Source organism: Pelophylax lessonae (assembly GCF_965119305.1).
Source record: "Pelophylax lessonae genome assembly, chromosome: 8".
In the NCBI taxonomy this organism is placed as follows: Eukaryota; Metazoa; Chordata; class Amphibia; order Anura; family Ranidae; genus Pelophylax; species Pelophylax lessonae.
In genome coordinates, this window is record NC_138775.1 from 107,206,214 (window position 1) to 107,220,658 (window position 14,445).

Here is a 14,445-nt window from a genome sequence, read left to right on the forward strand (position 1 = left end):
CATGGTACAGGAGAATGCGGGGCTGCGGGCATGGTACAGGAGAATGCAGTGCTGCGGGCATGGTACAGGAGAATGCAGTGCTGCGGGCATGGTACAGGAGAATGCGGGGCTGCGGGCATGGTACAGGAGAATGCGGGGCTGCGGGCAAGGTACAGGAGAATGCGGGGCTGCGGGCATGGTACAGGAGAATGCGGGGCTGCGGGCATGGTACAGGAGAATGCGGGGCTGCGGGCATGGTACAGGAGAATGCGGGGCTGCGGGCATGGTACAGGAGAATGCGGGGCTGCGGGCATGGTACAGGAGAATGCTGGGCTGCGGGCATGGTACAGGAGAATGCTGGGCTGCGGGCATGGTACAGGAGAATGCAGGGCTGTGGGCATGGTGCAGGAGAATGCAGGGCTGCGGGCATGGTGCAGGAGAATGCAGTGCTGCGGGCATGGTACAGGAGAATGCAGTGCTGCGGGCATGGTACAGGAGAATGCAGGGCTGTGGGCATGGTGCAAGAGAATGCGGGGCTGCGGGCATGGTACAAGAGAATGCGGGGCTGCGGGCATAGTACAGGAGATGCAGTGCTGTGGGCATGTACCATGCCCGTAGCACTGCATCTTCTGTAGTATGCCTTGCAGCCCCGCATAATGGCAGGTAGTGTGGCTGTGGAGCAGTCTCACTTACCGGTTTCTAAAGGCGCCTTAGGATTTAAAAATGGCGCCGCCCGGCGCCAACATGTCACCGTGCATGCACCGCCGCTGCTCAGGAAACCCCTTACATGTTCAGCTGTTCCCGGAAATAGCCGAACGTTTATGGGTTTTCCCGAGCGGCGGCGGCACATGCGCAGTGAGCATGTCAGGCCGGTTGCAGACCTTTTTTTTTTTTAGCAATCCAAAGAAGAGAAGAGGCGGCTGGGGGCCGCCCCTCTCTAAGTGCCGCCTGGGTCCCATGGTCCCACCAGGACCCATGGTAGGGCCGGCCCTGTTTATGGAACTTGGAACAGGGTAGTCATCACAGAAATGTCACTAGCCATCTTTAATGCTGTGCATTCATGAATAGTAACATGGTATAGCCATGTAACAGAAATGTTACTTACTAACAAAATATAAGTTTTGCAACTTGATTAGTAACAATGTAGTCAAAACAGAAATGTCACTAGCAATCCTTAAAGTTGCGCATTTCTGAATAGTAACCTGGTACAGCCATGTAACAGAAATGTTACTAACAACACTTTAAAGTTCTGCACTTTGATTAGTACCAGTGTAGTCATAACAGAAATTACACTGGGAACCTTTGTGCATTTCTGACTTAGCAGCCCGGGTATAGCCATGTAACCAACAGAAATGTTACCAACAACAATGTAGTGCACTTCAAATGTACAAAAATAAGGTATACTAGAAAGACACCCCCAACTTTCAATGTGGTGTATTTCTAGTAAGCAAAAGAATCATATAGCCATAATAAACAGAAAGGACACAAAATAAACTTCAATATTGTGTATTTCTGATGCTCAATAAGGCACAGTCAACCCAGAAAAGACAGACAACTTAGTGTTGTGTATTTCTGATGATCAGTAAAACAACCAGAAAAGACACAAATAAACTTCCACATTGTGTATTTCTGAGGTGCAGCCAGACCAGGCATAAAGTCAGATCATGGCGAATTCAACTAAAAAATAGCCAGCAACTAAAAAATAGCCAGCAGAGGGCAAGCTTTATATAGGCATAGCTTGGACTCTAGATACTAAACCTTCATCCACCAGAGGAGAACCAGGGTAGTTCCCAATAATGGAAGTCTAAGGTGGGTGCATACACCACAGTAGTAGTAGCTGTTACCCTACCATTGTATGAGTAGGTGTAGTTAGCCCACACAGAGGTGGGAATCCAAGTCTCCCAGCATCTAAGGTCTTAACGAGCACAGACCTGGAGATCAATTAAGTCAGCCTGAGGTAGAGGTGGACACAATTTTAGCTTGGAGACAATAAGACACCTGAAGGGCTTAACAAGCAAACATTAAATACAGGTTAGTATATGTAGCTCTTTGCATAGAGGTTTGCACCCATAAAACCATCAATCAGAGTTACAGTAGCTCAAACCACCAAGGGTCCCAATTAACTCTTACACACCAACCGATCCAACAGCATTGTAAGGAGGAAACAATAGGTTGAAGCTTGTTAAGTTGTTACACATAGCATGTTAAACATAGCAAGCAACTCTATAAGAAAAAGTTCCCCAAGGGTACCCCTTACTGTATCTCTTCACCATATGTGGAGAAAATTTAGGAGTCAGGCTTTAAAGAGCAAGGAGACTCTAAATGAACCATCTTGGAGATACGTGCCAGAATCATAGCTGCTGGCCGAATATATTCAGATTATCTGGTGTGCATTGCTGATCAGGGAAAAATCTGTAGTATTTCTCATGGAGTCTCCAGGTTCCTGCAGACCACCTTACATTCCATTTGATTAACCATTTAGGAATGTCTAACTTGTTCAGTGGCAGAAATAGCCTGTAAAAGACTCTGTGTCTAACAGGTGTCACCCCTTCTCTAGATTTACCCCTTATCGATGTACAAAAGGGTTTATAGTGAGAGACTGGCAACTTAATGTTGCAATAACCACAGCATCTCCCGAGTTAAAAGGAAACCGTGGACATTGGTCTAGCTGAAGCTTCTGGGTTAGTTGTTCCCAGGCCTAAGGGAAAGGATAGTAGTACCCTCATTAAGGGAGGGAGTACTATGACAAGGCCCAAGAAACCACCTGGCTGCTATAAGGGATACTTCTGCTAACCTCCCAAGGCAAAGGGAAGTACACACCACTCTTGTTTTTTTTTCCCCTTTACCACAGCCACAATGGTTGCTTTTCTATCCTCATGATCACATGAGGAGGATAGCTGCAAAAATCACCCCTTGCAAGAGTGGAGACCGACTGGGGAGCTGCAAAGTTAGGCTGCAGCAGCAGCATACACACCCACCCACACACCTTCTGGTATCCCACTTTTAAAAAAGGGGGTTGGGGTGGGGGCTAGCAGACAGCCTTTCTCCTCTTCTGCTGTCCTTCTAAGGCATTCTGCCATTTTCTGAACTCACCTCAGAAAAGGCACTTACCTGGCCCCTGATTTGCTTTGCCTTCATCCAACTGTGCTGTCTTTCCCTCCTCCTTCTCCATGAGGTGGGTCCAGATGGGGTTCACACTCTTAGCAGCCTTCTGGCTCTTAGTAGCTGAAGAGCCTGTTATTTTGCGCCGCTATGCAGATCTGGCATCTCCTCTGTGCCTGCTCTTGGGTCATGCTGTGTGTCCTTTGCGTCTTCCCTGTTCAGATGGGAAGTTCCGGTTTTAGAACGTGGCTTGGAGCATACTGGGTCCTCTGCTCATCGCTGCTGCTGCTGTTATGTGGCTGGCCTTTTACAGCATGGCACCCTTTGTTTGCAGGGGAGGACGGGATGAGACCCGAGCTGCTGAGTGGGGCAACACGAAGAGGGGCCACCACGCTGTGTCTGACTTGCCTGTGCCACAAGAGGAGACCAGTGAGAAGTCTAAAAGGCATGCAGGTAGAGTGAAGCCCTCACCGGCATTCCTGAACCTGCCTCACAGGAGTACCATCTGACTCTCTAGGTCTTCTGGTCAGAGAAAAAAAAACAAATGTTTCGCTGTAGGAGGAACACAATCAATACTGAGGGACAAGTATTGATTGATTTAACAGCTGTGAACTGATTGTGTTTCCTGTAGGGTGGAGCCTCTCATGTATTGCCATCCTGGAAGGTGAAAGGAGAAAATTCAATTTTTTTAAAATCTTTTTTATTTGGAATGTTTTATAGCCGAAAGTAAAAAAAATTTTTTTTTTCAAAATTGTGGTTCTTATTTTGTTTATAGCGCAAAAAATAAAAAACGCAGAGGTGATCAAATACCATCAAAAGAAAGCTCTATTTTGTGGAAAAAAGTCGTCAATTTTATTTGGGTACAGTGTTGTTCGACCTCGCAATTGTCAGTTAAAGCAACGCAGTACCGTATCGCAAAAAATGGCCTGGTCATTAAGGGGGGTAAAACATTCCGGAGCTGAAGTGGTTAATCTATTGCCTCTAAAGTAGACATGCAGCCACACAATGAAGCTGGATAAGAAGTGGATCAATCTTAAACTGCATAAGAGGTTCTTTACTGTTGGAGCGGCAAAGACATGGAACTCTCTTTCACAGCTTGTGGTGTTGGCAGGGAGTGTAGATGAATTAAAAAAAATTTGAGACGTGTTTTTCAGCGAACACATGTACAGAGATATGAAAAATTGGTAGTGGCAAACACTTACGCACACAGGCTGAACTGAATTCACTGGCGTCTTTATTCAACTGTATCAACTATGTAACAGTTTAGAACAGGTTTTCTCAACTAGGGTTCCTCCTGGGTTGCTAGGGGTTCCTTGAGCAATGGGCAATTTCTGCCTCTCCCATAAGTTTCCAATGACACCATTGCTCCTTTTAGCTATCTGTAAAGGGGTAATTCTTCCCAATGATGACAAGAGTAAGGACAATTCTTCCCACTGACTAATGTGTCATGAGATGTACATTTTGAATTTTTAGCAGGGGTTCCCAAAGACCAGAAATGTATTTCAAGGGTTCCTCTGCATTGAAAAGGTTGAGAAAGGCTGATTTAGAATATACATTTTTTACTATTCATATGCAATCTTTGTTCTACAAATAAAAATGTAATATTACAAGGCAAACAATTCCTAACGCACCATGGGTTACCTAAAGAGCAAAAGCAGCTTGCTTTCCAGCTCAGTTTAATTGAAACTTGTGACTCAGCCATCTGATAAAGGATGAGTCACTTTTATGATTTTTCATTTCAGTTCTGTACTCATCTCAGACATGTTGTTCTAGTTCTGCTATTGTTATGATCCTGACCATAATAAACACAATGTTTACAAAAACACTATACATTCCTTTTGTTATATACAAAAGCTATGATATAATATAATAAAACAGCCCCCCAATTCCAAATGTTACCTGTAGGTCTTGCAGAGAACAAGGCGAGAATACACAGAGTCAAAGTCTCTTTCTACTTCTCGGCTGGCAGCCTTTAAAAAACAAACATAATATATCAGTATCTCTCATTGCAGAATGAAGTTCACATCATAATCATATCTGCTTTACAATACTGTCCACAGAGAAATAATCTAAAGTAGGTTTCTATAGAGATACAGTAAACCTATTTGTGTTTTACTGAAATAAACATTTGCTCTTTAATTGGTTCATTAATTACTGAGAAGCAAAGAATCACACAGCAACCAATTAGAAAAAAAATGATTAGGCCTACTATGTGAATAATTTGTTGGTATAAATAACTGTAAATCACTGTTTCATATTATATATATATTCATATATATACACAAACTCAATTCCAAAAAAAGTTGGGACACTGTACAAATTGTGAATAAAAACCGAATGCAATGATGTGGAAATTTCAAATTTCAATATTTTATTCAGAATACAACATAAATGACATATCAAATGTTTAAACTGAGAAAATGTATCATTTTAAGGGAAAAATAAGTTGATTTTAAATTTCATGGCATCAACACATCCCAAAAAAGTTGGGACAAGGCCATGTTTACCACTGTGTTGCATCCCCTCTTCTTTTTATAACAGTCTGCAAGTTGCTCAAGTTTAGGAATAGGAATGTTGTCCCATTCTTGTCTAATACAGGCTTCTAGTTGCTCAACTGTCTTAGGTCTTCTTTGTCGCATCTTCCTCTTTATGATGCGCCAAATGTTTTCTATGGGTGAAAGATCTGGACTGCAGGCTGGCCATTTCAGTACCCGGATTCTTCTTTTACGCAGCCATGATGTTGTAATTGATGCAGTATGTGGTCTGGCATTGTCATGTTGGAAAATACAAGGTCTTCCCTGAAAGAGACGACGTCTGGATGGGAGCATATGTTGTTCTAGAACTTGGATATACCTTTCAGTATTGATGGTGCCTTTCCAGATGTGTAAGCTGCCCATGCCACACGCACTCATGCAACCCCATACCATCAGAGATGCAGTCTTCTCAACTGAGTGCTGATAACAACTTGGGTTGTCCTTGTCCTCTTTAGTCCGGATGACATGGCGTCCCAGTTTTCCAAAAAGAACTTCAAATTTTCATTCGTCTGACCACAGAACAGTTTTCCACTTTGCCACTGTCCATTTTAAATGAGTCTTGGCCCAGATAAAATGCCTGGGCTTCTGGATCATGTTTAGATATGGCTTCTTTTTTAGCCTATAGAGTTTTAGCTGGCAACGGCGAATGGCGCTGTGGATTGTGTTCACCTTCAATGTTTTCTGGAAGTATTCCTGAGCCCATGTTGTGATTTCCATTACAGAAGCATTCCTGTATGTGATGCAGTGCCGTCTAAGGGCCCGAAGATCACGGGCATCCAGTATGGTTTTCTGGACTTGACCTTTACGCACAGAGATTGTTCCAGATTCTCTGAATCTTTGGATGATATTATGCACTGTAGATGATAACTTCAAACTCTTTACAATTTTTCTCTGAGAAACTCCTTTCTGATATTGCTCCACTATTTTTCACTGCAGCATTGGGGGAATTGGCGATCCTCGGCCCATCTTGACTTCTGAGAGATACTGCCACTCTGAGAGGCTCTTTTTATACCCAATCATGTTGCCAATTGACCTAATAAGTTGCAAATTGGTCCTCCAGCTGTTCCTTATATGTACATTTAACTTTTCCGGCCTCTTATTGCTACCTGTCCCAACTTTTTTGGAATGTGTAGCTCTCATGAAATCCAAAATGAGCCAATATTTGGCATGACATTTCAAAATGTCTCACTTTCAACATTTGATATGTTATCTATATTATATTGTGAATAAAATATAAGTTTATGAGATTTGTAAATTAGTCCATTCCTTTTTTACTCACAATGCGTACAGTGTCCCAACTTTTTTGGAATTGGGTTTGTGTATTATATATACACACACACACACACACACAGTAGTATATATCTCAACATTTTAAACAAAGGGTCAGTTACTGCCCCAGTGCTATGAGAACAAAATGCCCTAGTGTCGGTGGGTGAAAAAAATGTGGCATAAGTGGGATTAAAGCAAATTCCCTTGCTTCAGTATGACTAAAAAAGACCTTGACGTCAGAGGGAATAAAATGGTCCTATTGTAAGTAGAAAAAAAGAATATGTCCCAGGTTTAGAGGGAATAAAAGTGCCCCTGCCAGTGGAAGAAAGGGTGGCCTTATTGTGCATTTCTGTTTCCATCAATTGGTATTAATACTGGAGGACACCCTCCAGTATTGGTGTGCATGGGTATATTGCCTTTGAATACGCTCCCCTACTGAATGGATGACATCACGATCGTAACTATGCAGGCAGGAGATCACTCAGCCTGACATGGTCAGTGTTCCAACACATAGAACCCACTGCCATTCTGTATACAGCAGCTCCCTTTAAAGTACAATGATAAGAAATGGACATTAGCAATAAAACGCTGTTGGCCATCACAGGATAACCTCACCCATAATCATAATGCATGCTTTTTGCTAGTGTACTCAGGCAATTGGATGTGTTTTCTTTAGCTCCACTGTTCTATGTTCATTTGGAACATTTTTTCTACTGTTAACAGTTGCTGGTAGATTCATGCCAGATACAGTATCTCCCAAAAGTGAGTACACCCTCACATTTTTGTAAATATTTTATTATATCTTTTCATGTGACACCACTGAAGAAATGACACTTTGCTACAATGTAATGTAATGAGTGTACAGCTTGTATAACTGTAAATTTTCTGTCCCCTCAAAATAACACAACACACAGCCATTAATGTCTAAACCACTGGCAACAAAGGGGAGTAAACCCCCAAGAGAAAATGTCCAAATTGGGCACAATTAGACATTTTCCGTCCCCAATGTCGTGTGACTAGTTAGTGTTGCAAGGTCTCAGGTGTGAATGGGGAGCAGGTGTGTTAAATTTGGTGTTATCGCTCTCTTTCTCTCTCATACTGGTCACTGGAAGATCAACATGGCACCTCATGGCAAAGAACTCTCTGAGGATCTGAAAAGAATTGTTGCTCCATGTAAAGATGGCCTAGGCTATAGGAAGATTGCCAAGACCCCGAAACTAAGCTGCAGCATGGTGGCCAAGACCAAACAGTGGTTTAACAGGACAGATTCCAATCAGAACAGGCCTCGCCATGATCGACTAAAGAAGATGAGTGCACATGCTCAGCCTCAGATCAAGAGGTTGTCTTGGGGAAATAGATGTATTTTACTGTCACAGTACTGCCAGCATTGCTGTAGAGGTTGAAGATGTGGGGGGTCAGCCTTTTAGTGCTCAGACCATACGCCACACACTGCATCAACTTGGTCTGCATGGCTGTCGTCCCAGAAGGAAACCTCTACTAAAGATGAGGCACAAGAAAGCCTGAAAACAGTTTGCTTAAGACAAGCAGACTAAGGACATGGATTACTGGAACCATTTCCTGTGGTGTGATGAGACCAGGATAAACGTATTTGGTTCAGATGGTGTCAAGCGTGTGTGGGGGCAACCAGATGAGGAGTACAAAGAGAAGTGTGTCTTGCCTACAGTCAAGCATGGTCTGAGGCTGCATGAGTGCTGCCAGCACTGGGGAGGTACAGTTCATTGATGGAACCATGAATGCCAACATGTACTGTGACATACTGAATCAGATCATAATCCCCTCCCTTTGGAGACTGGGCTGCAGGGCAGTATTCTAACATGATAATGACCCCAAACACACCCCCAAGATGACCACTGCCTTACTAAAGAAGCTAAGGGTAAAGGTGATGGATTGGCCAAGCATATCTCCAGACCTAAACCCTATTGAGCATCTGTGGGGCATCCTCAAGTGGAAGGTGGAGAAGTGCAAGATCTCTAACATCCACCAGCTCCGTGATGTCGTCATGGAGGAGTGGAAGAGGACTCCAGGGGCAACCTGTGAAGCTCTGGTGAACTCAATGCCGAGAGGGTTAAGGCAGTGCTGGAAAATAATGGTGGCCACACAAAATATTGACACTTTAGGCTCAATTTGGACATTTTCACTTAGGGGTGTGCTCACTTTTGTTATCAGCGGTTTTGACATGAATTGCTGTGTGTTGAGTTATTTTGAGGGGACAGCAAAGTTACACTGTTATACAAGCTGTAAACTCACTACTTTACATTGTAGCAAAGTGTAATTTCTTCAGTGGTGTCACATGAAAAGATAGAATAAAATATTTACAAAAATGTGAGGGGTGTACTCACATTTGTGAAATGCTATTATATACATGCACCACAATGTTTACTATTTTTTATTTTTTGTAGAATTTCATTGAAATGTCACTTTATTCATTGCAGTGGTGTTGCGATACAGTGGTTAGCATTGCAAAAGTGCTGAACTTGGTATTTTAGAAACCATAGGAAAAAATTCCTATGTAAATTCCAAAGACCTTGGGCTATAGGCTGTGAGCTTCAGGTGATTGGACACTGGCAAAGCTTTAGGACATGCTCCCTGGGTGTACCCCTACAACCCTACCCCATTTTGTGAGACCTCAGTGTGTTTTATCAAGCAATACAGAGCAACAGAGGAACCAAGGAGAGGGTGGCCAGTGTCCATTACTGTACACCAAGATATGGAAATTACAAATGTCAAAATTCCTTATATCCTAATTGTACAATACAGAACACATATTTATAAATCTGGGACATCCCCAAGCAATGAATCAGGGGAGCTAAAACAAGGCAAACTGAACAGTGCTAACAGGCCCAACAAAACACCCAACTCAAAGTGCCGCTGAAATAACCTTGAGCCTGAAAGCTACATCCGCACAGGCATGGACATCCACCTGGTAGAACTTGGAGAAGGTATCAACTAAAGATCATAAGGCAGCCTTACAAAGTTGGGCAATAGAAGCCTGATGTGGGAAAGACCAGGAAACTTGCACCAATCTAGTGGTGTGAGCATGTAAAGATACTGGTGGTAATTTAGGCACATAAACCCTCACAATTAGCTTTCCTATTCACCTAGCAATGGTGGGTTTGAAAGGAAGGTGTGCTTGACAAGACCCTGTCAGCAAAAGAAAAAGAAAAATGGATTTTTGTAAAATCTTACCGTAAAATCCTTTTCTCTTAAGCTCATTGACAGACGTAGTCCTCCTTGATTAATATCAACTCGGGTTATACTGCCCTCTACAGGAGTAGGACTAGACAGGAAAGAAAGCATTCTGGCCACACCCTAGGGGCAGTCCCAGAGGGTATATCCTCTCACTTCCTGCTACAGCAAATCAGTTATGTCACAAAGCAGTGTTTAGAGAATTTAACCCAACCCAACTCAAAAACAGAGGGGCGGGTACTACGTCTGTCAATGAGCTTAAGAGAAAAGGATTTTACAAAAATCCATTTTTCTCTGTCGCTCATTGACAGACGTAGTCCTCCTTGATTAATATCAACTAGGGACGTCCCAAAGCAGTGCCACAAATGAGTGGTGGGAAAATGGAAATCAAAATCCAATCTAGAAGGCCCAACCGGTGCCAACTAGAAGTTTTAAAGGCTCATCAATCACAAGATGAGACTCAACTGAAATTCCAACGGAAAAACAAAACCCTCGAGGTAGACCACCGGTCTCCTCAAATTTCGGCCTGCAAAACCTTGCGGCCAAATGAGGCATCCGCCGATGCCATCACATCAACTTTATAAAATTTTGTAAAGGTATGCACCGACGACCAGGTAGCCGCCTTGCAGACCTGGACCACTGACGCCTGATCGCGGTAGGCCCAGGAAGTACTGAGCGCTCAAGTGGAGTGCGCCTTAACAGGGAACTGAGGATTCCGACCCTTAATAGAATAAGCCTGTACCACCGTCTGTCTGATCCATTTGGAGATAGTCGCGGCAGATGCAGGCAACCCTTTCTGGGGCCATCCATGATCACAAAAAGTGAATCCGTCTTACGGAACGATTCCGTAGTCTTCAGGTATACCCTGATTGCCCGAACCACATCCAAGGAATGCAACGCATATTCCTGAGGATGATTGGGCTTAGGACACAAGGAAGGTAGCACAATATCTTCATTCAGATGAAAATCTGAAACCACCTTAGGAAGAAAAGATGGCTTCAGATGAAGAACTACCTTATCCCTATGAATCCCCAGATCTGGGGAATGACACAATAATGCAGCCAGTTCTGACACCCTGCGTGCAGAAGTGATAGCCACCAAGAAGGCCACCTTCTGGGATAATGTAAGCAAGGGAATCTCCCTGATATTTTCAAAGGGAGGTTTCTGAAGAACCGACAACACCAAATTAAGATCCCAGGATGGTAAGGGCGCGCACTGGCAGAGCCAAGTGCTGCACCCCCTGGATGAAATTCCGTACCAAGGAATGAGTAGCCAGAGGCTTCTGGAAGAAGATTGCTAACGCTGAAACCTGATCCTTGATAGTGCTCAAGGATAGTTTCTGCTCAACCCCCTTTTGCAGAAAAAAACAAGATTCGGGTCACCGAATAGGTACGTGGGGGAAAACTCCAACGATTCACACCACGCAATATAAGCCTTCCATGTGCGATAATAGACTTTGCTGGAAGTCGCTTTCCTTGCTTTAATTAGAGTAGGAATAACTGGAGCTGACAGTCCTCTGTCCTTCAGTACCTGGGTCTCAATGGCCAGGCCGTTAAAGCCAGCGACTGTAAAGCACGATGGAAGATCGGTCCTTGAGACCGCAGATCCTCCCTGAGAAGAAGTCTCCAAGGAGCGTCCGCGACTAGTCTGCCCAAGTCGGCGTACCCGGCTTGACGAGGCCAGCCCGTAATTACCAGGATAACTGGAGTTCCCTCCACCTCTATCCTGCGGAGAAATCTCAGCAGTAACTTCAGAGGGGGGGGGGGAAGACATACAGTAGCTGATACTTCCCCTACGGGGCGCTCAGCGCGTCTGCTGCGTCCGCTAGAGGATCTCGGGCGCGAGCCCTGTTGAGCCAACCTGCCAACAGATCCATATTCGGGGTGCCCCAATGAAGGGACAGCTGGTGAAATACCTCTGGATGAAGAGACTGTTCCTCTTGATCCAGAATCTGACGGCTGAAATAATCTGCCTGTCCACCCCCGGGATAAATATCGCGGAGAGAACTGGAACTGTTCCCCCAATAAGAATGTTGGCCACTTCTATGGCCGCCAGGGCACTCTTGGTGCCCCTTGGTGATCGACATAAGTCATGACCGTGGCATAGTCCGATTGGATCCGAACCGGGCTGCCCTGGAGCTGCTCGGTCCAGTAAATCAGACAAAGTCTGATCGCTCTCAGTTCCAACACATTTATTGGTAACCTGGAATTTATCAGAAGAAATGACTTCCCCTGGCTGAGCATCGGAGACCGAAGCCATCAGACCAGAGCCTCCCTGGTCCGCTCGCTCAATCGGATCCGATTGTCCAGGGAATCGGGATTCCGATTCCATATGAGAAGAATCTCCTCTTGGAGAATTCGGGTATGAGACTGGGCAAACGGTACTGCCTCTAAGGAGGCGACCATCAATCCCAGCCAGTTGACGGATAGCAACATCCGAATCATTGACTGAATCTTCTGGAGTTTCTCCGCATGGAGAAACACTCTTGCCAAGGATGTATCCAAAATTAGGCCCAGATAGTTCAGTCTCCTGGTGGGAACCAGGAATGATCTTTGGGAAAAGCAAAGAAAACGCTGATGTCCTGCGAAGATGGGGATATGAAGATAGGCATCCTAAATGTCTATGGACGCCAGGAAATCCCCCTGATGCAGGGAGGCCACCACTGTATGGATGGACTCCATCTCTCCCAAGACCAGAATTGGACGCACCTAGCCCTTTTTCCTGGGCATTGTGAACAGGTTCGACTAGAACTCCTCCAAGGAATGGGAACTATCACTGCTTGTTGCATCAAGCTGTCCCCCGCAAAGCTTTTTAAGCGACCCGGGGATGTCGAATATTTGGAAGGGAAGAATCGCACCGGTGGAAGTGATCGAAACTCAATCTTGTATCCCGACCGTATGACCTCGCGAACCCCTTTATCCGGGATTCTGGAAAGTCATGGATCCGGAAACAGGTGAAGACGTCCCCCCACCCTAGAAATGGGTGGGGCCCATTCTGTCAATCCAACGGGATAACAGTGGCTTTATTTAGTCTGGAAATCGGTGAGTCCACTATTGGTGGTACCATCCATCTTTGTAATGAGGGATTCCTCAAAATGATAGCGCCTAACAATGCGTTTGGAAATAGCAGGGGCTCGTTTATGGACGACCCCATTTGGGCAAGGGAAACCCTTCACCATTTTGGTAGGCTTGCTAGTACCAAAAAAAAGGAATATGAGTCTCAGCTACCTCTGCCGGTGTAACCTCAAGATTTAAGGTTTCCCGGACAGACACAACTAGTGCTTCCAGTCCACCAACGTTTCTTGTGCTATGGCGGAGGCAGAGGCTTCCTCCTTACTGTCTGAGGAGACCGTACCCGAGACCACAACCCCAGAAAAGGGACTGCAATGACCAGCTCAGAATCCGTATCTGAAGTATCGGATGACATAGGGGTAGGCGGGGGTCGCTCTTCTTGACCCCCGTCCCTGACAGGCTACCTCTACCCCGGGATACCAAAGACTCCAAAACTGCTGATAATGCATCATCACAAGTGGGGTACTGGAGGGTCCTGCGGCCACCCCGAGGGGATCAGGTGGGGATACATGTGTGGCAGGGTTCATGTAACAAGACACTTGCCAGCAAACACAAAAAAATTAATTGCAAGAAAAAAACATTTTTTTTTTTTTTTACTTAGTCCCCCAGCGCAATAGCGCCCCTCAGTCTACCTGCTTGGACCCCTCAGAAAGAGAGAGAGTCCCCAAGGCTCACCTGATGCACAGAAGTTTCTTATCAACTTGCTTCCAGCACTGTCTGTTACAGACAGGAAGTCTTTGGCTTGCTTTCCCGAGCCAAGGAGGCGGCTCCGCCCCTTTACACGCCTTCTGGCGCCTCCCAATTACTCCACGAGGTGTTTGGTCACCTCAAACATGGCCGCCCCCATGCTGGAGACACGAGGCTACGCCAATATGGCGGCCTCGTGCGATCTGCAGGAAAATGGCGGCGGCCTGTGTAGGATAGCGGCGGCTTGCAAGCTAGCAGCGGCCTGCGGGAGGTGTGCATTCGGCCTGTGCGGCCTGCGGGAGTGCCTCGGCCTGCGGGAGGTGTCCTCGGCCTGCGGGAGGCTGTGCTGCCTGTGAAAGTGACCGGCTTTCTGGAGGGATGGCGATCTGTGGATGCAGTAACTCAGGCATAGGCATCGGCCTGTGTACACACTATGACAGGTAGGATACCTCTATACCTCAATAGTAATGCCTTTTGTAGTCTGCCACTGACTTCAGTCATCCTTACAGTCATATAGTGACTTTAGATAGTCAGCTCCCAAACCAAGCCTCCTGGTTTCTATTCACAAAATCACAAAATCACACTCAAATTGGGGG

At 45.3% G+C, this 14,445-nt stretch overlaps 1 protein-coding gene across 2 annotated transcripts in view; it reads right to left on the minus strand.

The window, feature by feature from the left end:
• Positions 1-14,445, minus strand: part of SGSM3 (small G protein signaling modulator 3) — a 335,727-nt gene that overhangs the window by 114,825 nt on the left and 206,457 nt on the right. For both annotated transcript variants that reach the window (XM_082265578.1, XM_082265577.1), the window contains exon 16: positions 4,981-5,051. In XM_082265578.1, the coding sequence (XP_082121704.1) occupies positions 4,981-5,051 (71 nt within the window). The remainder of the gene's footprint in view (positions 1-4,980; positions 5,052-14,445) is intronic.